This window comes from Balaenoptera physalus (genome assembly GCF_965194825.1).
Source record: "Balaenoptera physalus genome assembly, chromosome: 8".
NCBI classification, from domain to species: Eukaryota; Metazoa; Chordata; class Mammalia; order Artiodactyla; family Balaenopteridae; genus Balaenoptera; species Balaenoptera physalus.
The window spans coordinates 118,621,751-118,633,805 of record NC_138887.1 but is presented as its reverse complement, the minus strand read 5'-3'; the positions used below and the strand labels follow the sequence as shown (position 1 = coordinate 118,633,805).

The window sequence follows — 12,055 nt, the reverse complement described above, 5'->3', positions numbered from 1 at the left end:
GCATCTTGGTGCTGATCAGGAACTTACTTCCTCCGGGGAAACAGGGAAGCTGCAGGGAATGGCATTTCTCACCCCCCCCCCAACCCCTTCAGATCTAGGAGAAAATATTGGTCATCTCCTCTCTTTGGGGCCCCTGGCTCACACAAATACCATCTCCTGGTCCCCAGCCACACCGATGATTCAGGCCATTTACTCAGATCCATGCTAATGAGTTTTTTTCTGTCACCTAATTAGTTCACAGTGAACTCAGCCTTGAGAGGAAAGAGATGCGATGCGAGAGAGCTGGGAAAAGGACAGAAAGAAGGCAGACGGGAATGCTACAAGAGCAGGATCCCAGCTCTAAATGGGGTCCCCTACCCCCAAAAGACCAACTATGCCTTCCTCAGCCATGGGGACCTCTGAAAGCAGAAACGGGGTGTTCAGGTGAAGGACCCCCCCCAAGAGCCGCACACAATGAGAGAAAGATGGGAGTGCGGCCCTAACTGTGAGGCCCAAGTACTGGACAGGGCCCTGCCCACAACTCCAAGTCATCAGCGAAAGGCCTTGCACTCTGCCTGCATTTCCGAACCCACCACCTGCTGGTGGGCGTCCCCCTGCAAATGGAGCCGGAGGAGGAAGCAGATGGCCCAGGACCAGGCCCATCTGCCCCACATGCGTTCAAAGGTCACCACGCCGCTGGGGTGCCTGCCGGTGCTGCCCGTCCCCACCACACCCGGGGTCGTGGTACATCTGCCAGCGGCGTGCACCCACTTCCTCTGCCCCTCAGTAGCCGAGGTCCAGGGCCCGAGAGCCTAGAGAAAGGAGCGCTGGGCAGCTCAGTGGCCCGGCGTTCTAGTCCCCGACGCCTGGCGCTGTGTCCCTGGAGGTCGGTCAGCGCCCACCAGCCCCGAGCCCGCCTCTCGAGCTGCTCCCTGGAGAGCGGCGGCGGGTGTCCGGCGCGCGGGGGACCCAGCGAAGGCGCCACTGGCCCGGCCGGGGCTTCCCACGCGGCCCCGGCGCCCAAGCCCCGCGCCAGGCCTGGCCCGCGCCCGCCGGGCCGCGGCAGCGTGGAGGGTGTGCGTCGGCAGAGCGAGCCTCGGCGAGCGCCACCCTCCGGGGCCCGCGGGCGCTGGGCCCGGGAATGCTGCCATCCACTAACGGGAGGCTCCGATCCACCGCTCCACCGCGGGCAGGGCCGGGACAGCGGCTGAGACGCCTCTCCGGCAGCGGCCCCACCTCCCGGCCCGCCGAGGCCCTCCGCCGCGCCCACCCTCCCCGGCCATGCCTGACCAGACCTGGCCCCTGGACCCCGGAACCTCTGCGGCTCCGAGCGCACCCGTCCCCGGAGCGACACCACCCTCACGCCCTGGAGCATTAAGATCAGAAAACCTGTCCCCTGGCACGGGACCTGCCCCCAGCCCCAAAGTGTCCCCGGACGAGAAATGGCGAAGCCTGGCCGCCGGCTATGCAGCGCCAGCGATCAGCAAACCGCGTGGCCCCGACCTCAGGCGCGAGAGGACCCCCAACGGCGAGAGCGTGGCCGGAACGGGCCAGCAAAGCCCCCGGCCAGCGCCGAAGAGGCCACCGCGCCCCAGTTCCCACAGCCCCCGGCTCAGCTCACCCTCGATGGAAATGACGTGCTCCCGGATCTGGTTCTGCAGCGCCAGGTCCTCGATGCGCTCGATCAGGTCGTAGATGGCGTAGATATTGGGATGCACGGACTCGAAGCGCTGGATCTCGGCCCGGATGGCCGCCGAGTTGGAGAGCGCGAACTGCTGGGGAGGCCCGCCGGCCAGCTGCTGCGAGGGGCCGCCGCCGCCCCCGGCCCCCGGCCCTGCGCCGCCGAACTGACCGCCGCCCCCCGCGCCGCCGCCGCCGCCGCCGCCCCCCGGCGCCGCCAGGCTCGGCTGCTGCTGCGGGCTCTGCCCCCCGCCCGCCTGGAAGTTCATGGCTCCGGAGCCGCGGGGCCCGAGGCGGGCCCGGCCGGGTCCCTGGGCGGCGCGGCGGCGGCGGCGGCGGCGGCGGGCGGGCGGGCTCGCGGGGCTGGCGGGGCCGGGACTACGGAGCCGGCGGCGCGGGGCTAGTGCATGGGGCCGGGGGCCGGGGGCCGAGGCCGGGAGGCGCCGTCGCGCACACTGTGGCCACCGCTGCCGGGCGCTTCCCGGCGCCGCGATCCCGCTGCCTGGGAGCAGCCTCCAGCGGCAACAACAACGGGACCGGGAGCGCGCGGCCCGGGCCCTCCCCCCGCGTCATGCGCACGCACCGCCGCCCCCGCCGGCTCCGGCACACGCAGCCCGAGCCCCCCTCCCCGCCGCCCCCGCCCCCGCCCCTCCTGCGCGCGGGCCCCAGCGCCCCCGCCCCTCGCTCGCTCGCTGGCTCTGCAGCCTCCACCCCCGAGCCGCGCGCTCCAGCCCCAGCGGCCGGGCCCCTCCCACCCAGCTTCGGCCCTTCCTCCTCTTCTCCAGCCCCCACCTACACCCGCCGCGAGGGCCACTCGCTTCGAGAGGACAGCTGCCCTGCCCCCCTCCCGGCCCCGGCTGTCGCTTTCGCCTCCTTGCGCTGGTTTGGGTGGGGTGTCCGATCTCTGGGCAGTGCCCGCACAGTGCCCTGCGCCCGAGGGTACTGATGAACGCGGCTGATTGGCCGAGGAGGGTTGCCAGGCCAGGCCCAGTTGCGCCTCTCTTACATCGCCCTGCCTTCAGTGCGGCACAGGCTCCCCTGTCCCAGGGCCCTGAGGTCAACCCTAGAGACCACGCCGACCCAGGGTTCTCTCTCAGGCCCTGCCTGGACTCTCCATTGCCGGCTGCAGCACATAGGCTGGAAATCTGGATTCCCGGATTCTATTTCCAGTTCTTCCTGAGGAGAGCTTCATCTGCGGGGCCCTTGGAAATGGCACTTTAAACAACAACGTCCCCACTCTTATCTTCCAGCCTCTCCTAAAAGACGCCCACTGCCGGACTGGGAGAGGACCAGTGAATACAGCTGGACCCCACTGAAAGGGGGAAGGAAGAAGAGAAAGGAATCAAATATTATGCCTTCTTTCCCACTCACCCCATTCAAGACACTCACCGGAGTCCACATGACTGTCTCAATTTTCTTTGTCCTCTCTGCCTTGTCTATACTGTGTTCCTGTCCACTCCTGGGGCCAGGGAGTTCCCTCAACGTCCTAGTTCCTCTGCATCCCCATTGCTAAAGCTGTTTGCAGTTCTGCTAGCCACCCCCCCCCCCAACTTTCCTAAACCCCGTAAGAGGTGGCATTTGCAGAGCACTGGTCCCAGCCAATCAGCCTGCCAGCCCGATGTCCTCTGGCACAGTCATCCTTTTTACATATCCTTCCACTCCCCAGGCCAAGCTGGGTCTTTTCCCAGCAAAAAGTTGCCCACCATTCAGCTACCTACACAACTCTACCCCAGTACCAACCCAGTCACCATTCCTAAGTTTCTTGTACCTTCCAAAGAAGCTGGTGCGAGCTAATCAACGCCGGGGGCCTCCCAAGCTCCTGAGAGATGTGGGTTCTACCTACCTGCTTGACCTTAAGAATGTCTTGCACCCTCTCTGGGCTTCATCTGCAAAATATAGTAGTTGAACAAATCACCTACCCTATGTTCTGTAAATCTAAGAGCAATATCTAACATATCTTTTAGAAGCTTAATTAGAATTGACAGCAAGAAGTTGCACCAGGTACCTCCCAGTAGAGCTGTTGAGGGTAAAGAGTCCCTCAAAAATGTTGCCCCGGCAGCCAGCACATACCTGTTTTAGCACTGGTGGGCTACTTGTCTCCTTTATTAGTATATGAGCCACATGAGGGCAGGGATAGAGTCTGATTCACTGTACTCCCAGCATCTCACCCAGTGCCCAGCACATAGTATACATTTTAAAAACATTTCTAGAATAAATGAATAAGTGGGAAGGAAGGAACTGGAAATAAGTTAGTTCTGTATCTTATAAATCTAAACTGACTGTCCCAAGGCAACATTTGGAGTGCTTGCTCCCACAAGTAAGCATTTGCTATCAGAACACTAGGGTGCATTACTTTTAATCAAGACTGGTCTATACAATCTAGGATGTAAGATCTCTGTGCCTCTCTGTGGCTATAGGAGCCCAGAGGAAGGAGGGAAAACCCATGGAAATTAACTGGCCCGGGCCAGGCTGAGGCTCAACGTTCCCTGTACAGCAATAGTCTAAGGACCTAATTTCTGAGCCCAGATTTGGGTGGAGGAAGTGTTCTAATACCAAGTGAACAAATATCTACTGTGTGACAGATCCCCTACATAGTTTTCACACTTGTTTAATAAAACACCTAATTTTTTCCTTACAATTGTCTTACGAGGTATGTTTTAAGAACGAAGAAATTTAGGTTCAAAGAGATTCAATAACGCACACAAGGTCATATAGCTGATAAGCACGGGATAAGGGATCAGCATTTGTGCCAGGTTCCAAAGTCCATGCTTCTTGCACAGTCTTACAGGGGCAAAGCGGAGAAGGGGACCAGGTAAATAAGGCAGCCCAAGCCGCGGTGGCCATTCCTTAAGATGGATATCCTCAGCCAGCCTGGTGGGGCAGCCCATGGATACTGGGCTCTGGGCTGAAGAGTCAATTTGGAGGGTCCAGGATGCCTTCCGGCGTCCACTCTGACGTAAGAGTAGGCCGGGGTAGGGACCACCTGAGCTCCCCAAAGGCTGCATCTCGAAACACCGGTGCTCTGACACGCTCCAGCTGACGTTGGTTTCTGGAGTGATACATGCCCTCGCTGCCCGAGGGGAAGGGGGAGGATGCTGCTGCCGCCCAAACCTCTGCGGGCTAGCACAACCCCCAAACACGCCCCCACCAGCCCCTCAGCGATTTGCGGGCACTGAGACCAGGCAGCCGAGCCCCGCACGTGGGTCCGCAGGGCGGAGGGCGGGGACTGCTCACCGCGCCGGACTACAAGACCCACAATGCTCCGGGCTGCGGCGGCGGCGCAGCGGTAGCGGCAGTGGCAGCGGGGAAGGCGGGGGTGCCTTCAGGTGTCTGCGACCTCGCCACCTCCCGCCCGGAAGTACCCAAGGGTCCGCTATGGAGCCAGGCGGTGAGTCCCTGCGCCTTGACCGTACCCACCCCGCCGCCACCTCAGCTGGCCCCCGCTCGCCCCGCCCCGGGATCGCCCTCGCCCTCCCGCCCCTCGGGGGTGGGTGTGGGGGGCGGGAAGATGGGAGGGGTGATAGAGGATCAGGGTGGGGAGGGCGAAGTCTCGGATTCCCGGCCGAGATCTGGGGTCTTGCAGCAGGCTGAGTTTGGAGAGGCTTCCAGAGGAGGCGCGGGGTCGGGCCGCCTCGGGGTGGGGTTTGAGGGCACCAAGAGGGGCCGAGTTGGGTGGGGGGTGGCAACTCTCGGAGGTTCCAGTTTGCTAAAGGGCTCAGTTTGACGTTTGGCGTGGGGAAGCCTTGGGAAGCGGTCCCGTGCCGCGGGTCGGGGTTTGGGTAAATGGTAACCGGGCGGTGTGTGTGTATGTGTGTGTGGAGAGACCTTTTTCTTCCCCCTTGGAGAAACTTTAGCGACGAAAGAGTAGATAAGCTTTGGGTGAAGTAGACGAAGGAGTAGATGAACTTTGGGATGACCTAGACTGAAAGAATAGGTAAGCTTTGGGGTGAAGTTTGGTGGAGGTTGAATTTAGGGGAGAGTTGCTTAGAAGTTCAAGGCCCTGACCTCGGAATAGGGTTTGGGTGAATTGGGCAGCTGGTTGAAGACCTGATCTCAGGTTACAAAAAATTAGGACTTGGGATTTGGTGATGGGAAGGGGTACGTGGGGCAAGTTTGGGGTAACTGGGTGTCAGAGCGGTCCGTGTCCCACGGTGGGGCTCGGGTATGCGGGCAGAGGTATGAGGACTGTGGGAGAGTTGTGGTGGGGTGGAGTCAGGAGCCCCCCCGAAGTTCAGAGGGTTCTTGGCGGGTGAGCCAGCCCCTCATGGGTTCTTTGTGCCTCTCCAGCTCGGTAGCGCAGCGGGCAAGGCAGGTGCCATGGCCCTGATCGAAGGGGTGGGTGATGAGGTGACCATCCTTTTCGCGGTGCTTGCCTGCCTTCTGGTGCTGGCTCTCGCCTGGGTCTCAACACACACTGCCGAGGCTGCTGATCCACTGCCCCAGCCGTCAGGGACCCCAACACCGACACAGCCCAGCGAAGCCATGGCGGTCACCGACAGCATCAGGGGGGAGGCCCCAGGAGCTGAGACCCCCAGCCTGAGACACAGAGGTCAGGCTGCACAGCCAGAACCTGGCGTGGGGCTCCCAGCAACACCGCCACCTCCAGACTCCCCCCAGGAGCCCCTAGTACTTCGGCTGAAATTCCTCAACGATTCAGAGCAGGTGGCCAGGGCCTGGCCCCATGACACCATTGGCTCCCTGAAAAGGTAAGCCGGGAAGAGAGGACAGGAATAAAGTGCTAAAGAGCGGGGTGGGAATGATCACAGACCTAGAAGGGCCACTGAGGATATCAATATCTGAGACTTATCCCTCCGTTTATAGATGAGGGAACTGAGGCCCCCAAATCACACACCGTATTGTTCCCCTGAAGCAGTAGGGGCCACCTTGGAGGCCCTGACTTGGGTGGTAGGTGGAGGACAGAGGTGAGGGTGGGAGAGTTATTCCGGGCAAGGGGCCAGGATTGCCTCTGAGACCTGCTCTATTACCCAGGTCCCTCTCTCCTCAGGACCCAATTTCCTGGCCGGGAACAGCACGTGCGACTCATCTACCAAGGGCAACTGTTAGGAGACGACACCCAGACCCTGGGCAGCCTTCGCCTCCCTCCCAACTGTGTTCTCCACTGCCACGTGTCCACTCGGGTGGGTCCCTCACAGCCACCGTGCCCGCCGGGGTCAGAGCCAGGCCCCTCCGGGCTGGCAGTAGGCAGCCTGCTGCTGCTGCTGCTGCTGCTGCTCTGGTACTGCCAGATCCAGTACCGGCCCTTCTTTCCCCTGACCGCCACTCTGGGGCTGGCCGGCTTCACCCTGCTCCTCAGCCTCCTGGCCTTTGCCATGTACCGCCCGTAGTGCCTCCACGGGCTCTTGGCAGTGTTGCTGGCCCCTCCGGACCTTGCTCCCCACGACACGGTGGGAGTTGCTGTCTGCCCAGGCCTGCCTCTCCGACCTGCCTCTTCCCACTACCCTGGAGCCCAGCCCTGCGCCGCAGAGCACTCCAGGGGCCAGCGGAGGCCCCTCCTTGTGACCTCCACGGCTCTGGGCCGCCCCCCGGGGCAGCTGGCCCTCAGCACCCACTAACAGTCGGCTCCTCCGGGTCAGACAGCTGCTGTCGCTGCCTTGGCCCTGGGCAGAGCCGGGCCACGCCCCTGGGCCCTTCTTAGTGTTCTGCCTGAGAATCCAGCCACCTCTAGTCCCTGACAGCTCCTTGGGCTGATTTAGGGACTCAAAGACTGTGAGGGGCTGGAGAAGGGGAGCTGGGAGGGGTGGAGGGGGTTCTCTGGAACATGTGCAGATTAAATAACTGTGAAGTTTTCACCCTTGGTGTGTGTCTGCGTGTGTGGGCCCGGGGGCCGGGGAGCTCTTGCCCGCTGGGAGAGAAGGCATGAAGGGCGCCGACCGGGCACTTCGCTCTGCCCAACCTGCCCAGCCCGGCCGCTGACTCCCCGACACCTTTTCATCCCAGCCTCAGCCGCTAGCCCTTTGGCCCCGCCCCGGCCCCGCCCCGGCCCCGCCCCATCGCCGCGCGCGCAGCTTCCCGGAAGCAGGGGGCGGGGCGCGCGGGGACTGACGGGAGCCACGTCTTTGCTGGCCGAGGACTGTGCCGCGGTTGGCGTCTGGGCGGCGATCCGGGGGCTGCTGGGAAGATGGCGGACTCGGTGGCCCCCCGATGAGGAGGCCGCGGGGGGAGCTCGGCCCCCGGGCCCCGAGACCGACTGAGGGAGCGATCTGCGCGGGGCCTGGGGAGCCATGTAGGGGTGGTGCCTGCGGGGCGGGCCGCGGGAGGGCGGCGGGAGTTGGTGTTGGCGACCGTGCCCACGGTCTCCTGGCATCCCCGGGCCGGGTGGGCGTTGGGGGGGGGCCCTGACACCGCCGACTCCGCGCCCTGGCAAAGCTGCGCCCTCGGGCTCCACGGGCGCCCTCCAAGGTGGGCCCTGCGTTCTCGTTTCACGGGCGAGGAGGCTTGGGCAGAGAGACGAAGCCACTTGTCCAAGGTCACGCAGCTGGTAAGTGGGAGCACCCAGCATGGAAGCCAGGACCGTCCGGCTGCGGAGCCCGCGCTCCACCCTCCGTGCCGCCGCCGCCTCCTGCGGGAGGGGGAGGTGGTCGGGAGGGCGTATCGTCGCGGCGAGCTGGGCTCCAGGCTGGGCGCGACCACTAACCAGATTCGTGACCTCGGGCTTAACGTAACCCCCTCGCCTCTCGGGGCCTTGGTTTCTCCACCTGTGAAATCGAGGTAATGCCAGCCCTGCCTCCCTCCTCATAGGCCTGTAAGGAGGACGAGAGGCGATAATGCATGTGGAATTGCTTTGTAAATATCCCTACGCTGAGCACACTGAAGGATTACGATTGCTGTTTCAAAGGATGGAAGAAGGCAGAGAGGGGTGGGTTGGGAAGAGGAGCAGAGCAGTCACAAAGAAGGGTGAACGTGAGTCAGGGTTGCTCTGACCCCAGGCTCCACCGGATGGGGAGCGAGGTGAGGAGTAGATAGCTGGTCTTTCTCACCATTGGAGAATACCTCACCCCCTTTTCTGGGCCACCCCTCAGGGTCTCCATCACCCAACTCCATGCTTCGAGTCCTGCTCTCTGCCCAGGCCTCCAGTGCTCGGCTGTCTGGCCTGCTGCTGCTCTCACCAGTACAGCCCTACTGTCTGGGGCCCAGCAAATGGGGAGACCGGCCTCCTGGAGGAGCCCCCCATGCAGGCCCTGTGCAGGGGTTGCAGCGGCTTCTGGAACAGGCGAGGAGCCCTGGGGAGCTGCTGCGCTGGCTGGGCCAGAACCCCACCAAGGTGCGCGCCCACCACTACCCTGTGGCACTCCGTCGCCTGGGCCAGCTCTTGGGGTCTCAGCCACGACCCCCTCCTGTGGAGCAGGCCACACTGCAGGACTTGAGTCAGCTCATCATCCGAAACTGCCCCTCCTTTGACATTCACACCATCCACGTGTGTCTGCACCTTGCAGTCTTACTTGGTGAGGATGGTGTCTGGGGGGTGGGTGGGCGTTAACGGAAGAATAGAGAAACAGCAGAGGACCCGAGATCGCTGACAGAACCCACCTCTCGGGCTTGCCAGGAACGGCACATACGCTGCCACACTTGCTGCTGCATCCATGGCAGACATCACGAGTCAAGCAGCAGGTGTTGCAGCTTAGCTAGGGTGCCACCCCAGGTCCCTTCTAATACAGCGCTCTAGGAAGCCCCTGCAATTTGTTACCACTGGCAAGAGATGAGAACTCACTTGCCGCCTTTGTATAAGGCCTTCCCCACAGACTGTTCTGATACCTTAGTTCACGTGGTATCTCACATTTCCCTAGTGTTTCCACGTGCTCTGTAGCAAACCTTCCAGCCCAGAAAACAGATGAGAAGGATTGGGAATTCATTAACTAAACTCCAGGACTGGAGCAGAGCACAGCAGAGCAACTCCCTGTTGCTGGGACTGCCTCCTCTGACCCTCTCCTTCTCAGGCTTCCCATCAGATGGGCCCCTGGTGTGTGCCCTGGAGCAGGAGCAAAGGTTCCGCCTCCCTCCGAAGCCGCCTCGCCCTCTGCAGCCTGTCCTTCGTGGCGGGCTAAGGTTGGAAGCTGCTCTGAGCTGCCCCCGTGTCCAGCGGCATCCACAGCAGCACCTGATCCGCAGCCTGGCAGGTGCTGGAGGGGGTTAAGGTTCGCGGGGGGAGGGGAGCTGAGGCGGAGGCAGGTGGAGTCTGGTGGCGTCTAGTTGAGGGCTGGCCTGAGGGTCCGGCGTGACGGGCTGTTCTTCGCAGAGGCCAGGCCAGAGGATCTGACGCCCCACGTGATGGTGCTCCTGGCCCAGCACTTGGCCCGCCACCGGTTGCGGGAGCCCCAGCTTCTGGAAGCCATTGCCCACTTCCTGGTGGCCCAGGAAGCCCAGCTCAACAGCAAGGTGGGATTACCTCCCACCTTCCCACGCTCCTCTCCTACTCATCCCATCCTCAGACACCCTGGCGGGCCTGACCCCCATCCAGCTTGATTGGCTGCTTCTGTCTGCAGCAGACAACCCAGTTAGGCTCTCTGCTCTTTCCCGTGGGGTTCCACCTTTGCTCACACCCTCGCTGGCTTGTCCAGCTCCCCAGCGTGTATGCCTGGTTGTCTGCACTTCTCCACTCTTAGCCCCTGTCTTAGCTTGGTTGATCCCACTCTGCTAAGTCTTCAGGGATGGAACCCACAGCCACGTCTCCTCTGCTTGTTTGAAGACTAATCACGTGGAGCTCAAGCAGTGCTTACGCTGTTGCGCTGCTGGTGTGTATGTAGAGGGACTGTTCTGCCTTTATGGTGATGCTGTAAGCTTGCAGGCCAAGCCTCCCTGAGGTTCAGCTTGGAAAGAGTACTGGAGAGCCATTTCACGCTGGGTGATGGGCTGCTCTTGCCCCACAGGTGGTACAGAAGCTGGTCCTGCCCTTTGGGCGACTGAACTACCTGCCTCTGGAACAGCAGTTTATGCCCTGCCTTGAGAGGATCCTGGCTCGGGAAGCAGGGGTGGCCCCCCTGGCAACTGTCAACATCTTGATGTCACTGTGCCAGCTGCGGTGCCTGCCCTTCCGAGCCCTGCACTTTGTTTTTTCCCCAGGTTTCATCAGCCACATCAGTGGTGCGCAGACTGGAGGGCTGGCTGGGTCCCGGGGAGCCGGTGGGCAGGGGAAGCAGGGTGGGGGTCTGCAACCCAGTCAGCCTTGTCCTGCTTTCCTGCAGGCACCCCTCACGCCCTGATTGTGCGGCGCTACCTCTCCCTGCTAGACACGGCCGTGGAGCTGGAGCTCCCAGGATATCGGGGTCCCCGCCTTCCCCGAAGGCAACAAGTGCCCATCTTCCCCCAGCCACTCATCACCGACCGTGCCCGTTGCAAGTACAGGTGGATGGGGCAGCTTTGGGGAGGGGAGGGGAGCGGCCCGCAAGCAGCACGGGGTAGGCAAACCCGGGGGACCGTGTACGTGCGCTGCTGCGCCCTAGGCAGTCAGAAAGAGCGGAGCAGCAAAGGCATTACCCCGGGGCAGGGCGTGGAACTAGGCGGGAGGGAGCTAGAACGAGTGTCTTGGGGGCTTTCCTGATGCCGGTGTTCCTCTCCCCCTCAGTCACAAGGATATAGTAGCTGAGGGGCTGCGCCAGCTGCTGGGGGAGGAGAAGTATCGGCAGGACCTGACCGTGCCTCCAGGCTACTGCACAGGTGAGCTCCGGGTGGGCCAGCGGCTCGCCAGGCTCGCCAGGACACGGAGCCTCCGCTGAAGGCCAGCGGCTCTTTCTCTCCATGCCCTGCAGACTTCCTGCTCTGTGTCAGCAGCTCTGGTGCTGTGCTCCCCGTGAGAACCCAGGACCCCTTCCTACCGTATCCTCCCCGGTCCTGTCCCTACACAACCCGCGACCCTGCCCAAAGGTAAGGGAAGAGGGTGGGAGAGCCTCGCCTGCCTTCGTAGATGGCGACTCTGAGCCAGTCACTTACTTCTCCTCCAGGGTGGTACTGATGCTGCGGGAACGCTGGCATTTCTGCCGGGATGGCAGAGTGCTGCTGGGCTCACGGGCCCTGCGGGAGCGGCATCTGGGCCTGATGGGCTACCAGCTCCTGCCGGTGAGAGCCCTCCCCACGCCCACACACTCAGCTAGTACCCCTCCCCTGGCCGGCCAGGCCCTGGGGTAACCTGCTACCCTCTCCCCCTGCAGCTACCCTTCGAGGAACTGGAGTCACAGAGAGGCCTGCCCCAGCTCAAGAGCTACCTGAGGCAGAAGCTCCAGGCCCTGGGCCTCCGCTGGGGGCCTGAAGGGGGGTGACGGCGTGCACACGGGTTCAGGATGCCCCCCCCCATTGGGGGGTGGACAGTTTGCACTTTGGCTCCTTCTGCTTTGATTTGTCATTAAAGTCCCTTTCCTTCCCCGTTGCACATCTCGTTTCTGGG

The 12,055-nt window shown here is 62.6% G+C and overlaps 3 protein-coding genes across 12 annotated transcripts in view; 2 read left to right on the top strand and 1 right to left on the bottom strand.

Moving 5' to 3' along the window:
• The window catches only part of AGAP3 (ArfGAP with GTPase domain, ankyrin repeat and PH domain 3), a 59,055-nt gene extending 57,126 nt beyond the window's left edge, over positions 1 to 1,929 (bottom strand). For all 5 annotated transcript variants that reach the window (XM_082471460.1, XM_082471461.1, XM_082471462.1 and 2 more), the window contains exon 1: positions 1,601 to 1,929. In XM_082471460.1, the coding sequence (XP_082327586.1) occupies positions 1,601 to 1,928 (328 nt within the window). In that variant the 5' untranslated portion in view covers position 1,929. The remainder of the gene's footprint in view (positions 1 to 1,600) is intronic.
• A 2,978-nt stretch (positions 1,930 to 4,907) lies between these two features.
• TMUB1 (transmembrane and ubiquitin like domain containing 1) lies at positions 4,908 to 7,463 on the top strand. Of its 3 annotated transcripts, XM_082471494.1 has the most exons (4): positions 4,956 to 5,047; positions 5,505 to 5,593; positions 5,947 to 6,365; positions 6,665 to 7,434. In XM_082471494.1, the coding sequence occupies exons 3-4, from the start codon at positions 5,977 to 5,979 to the stop codon at positions 7,002 to 7,004; spliced, it is 729 nt and encodes a 242-aa protein (XP_082327620.1). In that variant the 5' UTR covers positions 4,956 to 5,047; positions 5,505 to 5,593; positions 5,947 to 5,976; the 3' UTR covers positions 7,005 to 7,434. The 3 variants fall into 3 exon arrangements, with proteins under 3 accessions (XP_082327621.1, XP_082327620.1, XP_082327619.1); XM_082471495.1 differs by lacking the exon at positions 5,505 to 5,593 and having other exon boundaries at positions 4,908 to 5,047; positions 6,665 to 7,463; XM_082471493.1 differs by lacking the exon at positions 4,956 to 5,047 and having other exon boundaries at positions 5,338 to 5,593.
• A 248-nt stretch (positions 7,464 to 7,711) lies between these two features.
• Positions 7,712 to 12,037, top strand: FASTK (Fas activated serine/threonine kinase). 4 transcript variants are annotated; one of them, XM_082471476.1, is made up of 10 exons: positions 7,712 to 7,903; positions 8,700 to 9,122; positions 9,615 to 9,794; positions 9,914 to 10,053; positions 10,545 to 10,758; positions 10,860 to 11,013; positions 11,240 to 11,331; positions 11,424 to 11,538; positions 11,616 to 11,730; positions 11,823 to 12,037. In XM_082471476.1, exons 1-10 carry the CDS (start codon positions 7,822 to 7,824, stop codon positions 11,928 to 11,930), a joined length of 1,623 nt encoding a protein of 540 aa, XP_082327602.1. In that variant the 5' UTR covers positions 7,712 to 7,821; the 3' UTR covers positions 11,931 to 12,037. The 4 variants fall into 4 exon arrangements, with proteins under 4 accessions (XP_082327602.1, XP_082327601.1, XP_082327604.1 ...); XM_082471475.1 differs by having other exon boundaries at positions 10,860 to 11,019; XM_082471478.1 differs by having other exon boundaries at positions 7,712 to 7,909; positions 8,640 to 9,122; positions 10,860 to 11,019.
• The last annotated feature ends 18 nt before the right edge of the window (positions 12,038 to 12,055 follow it).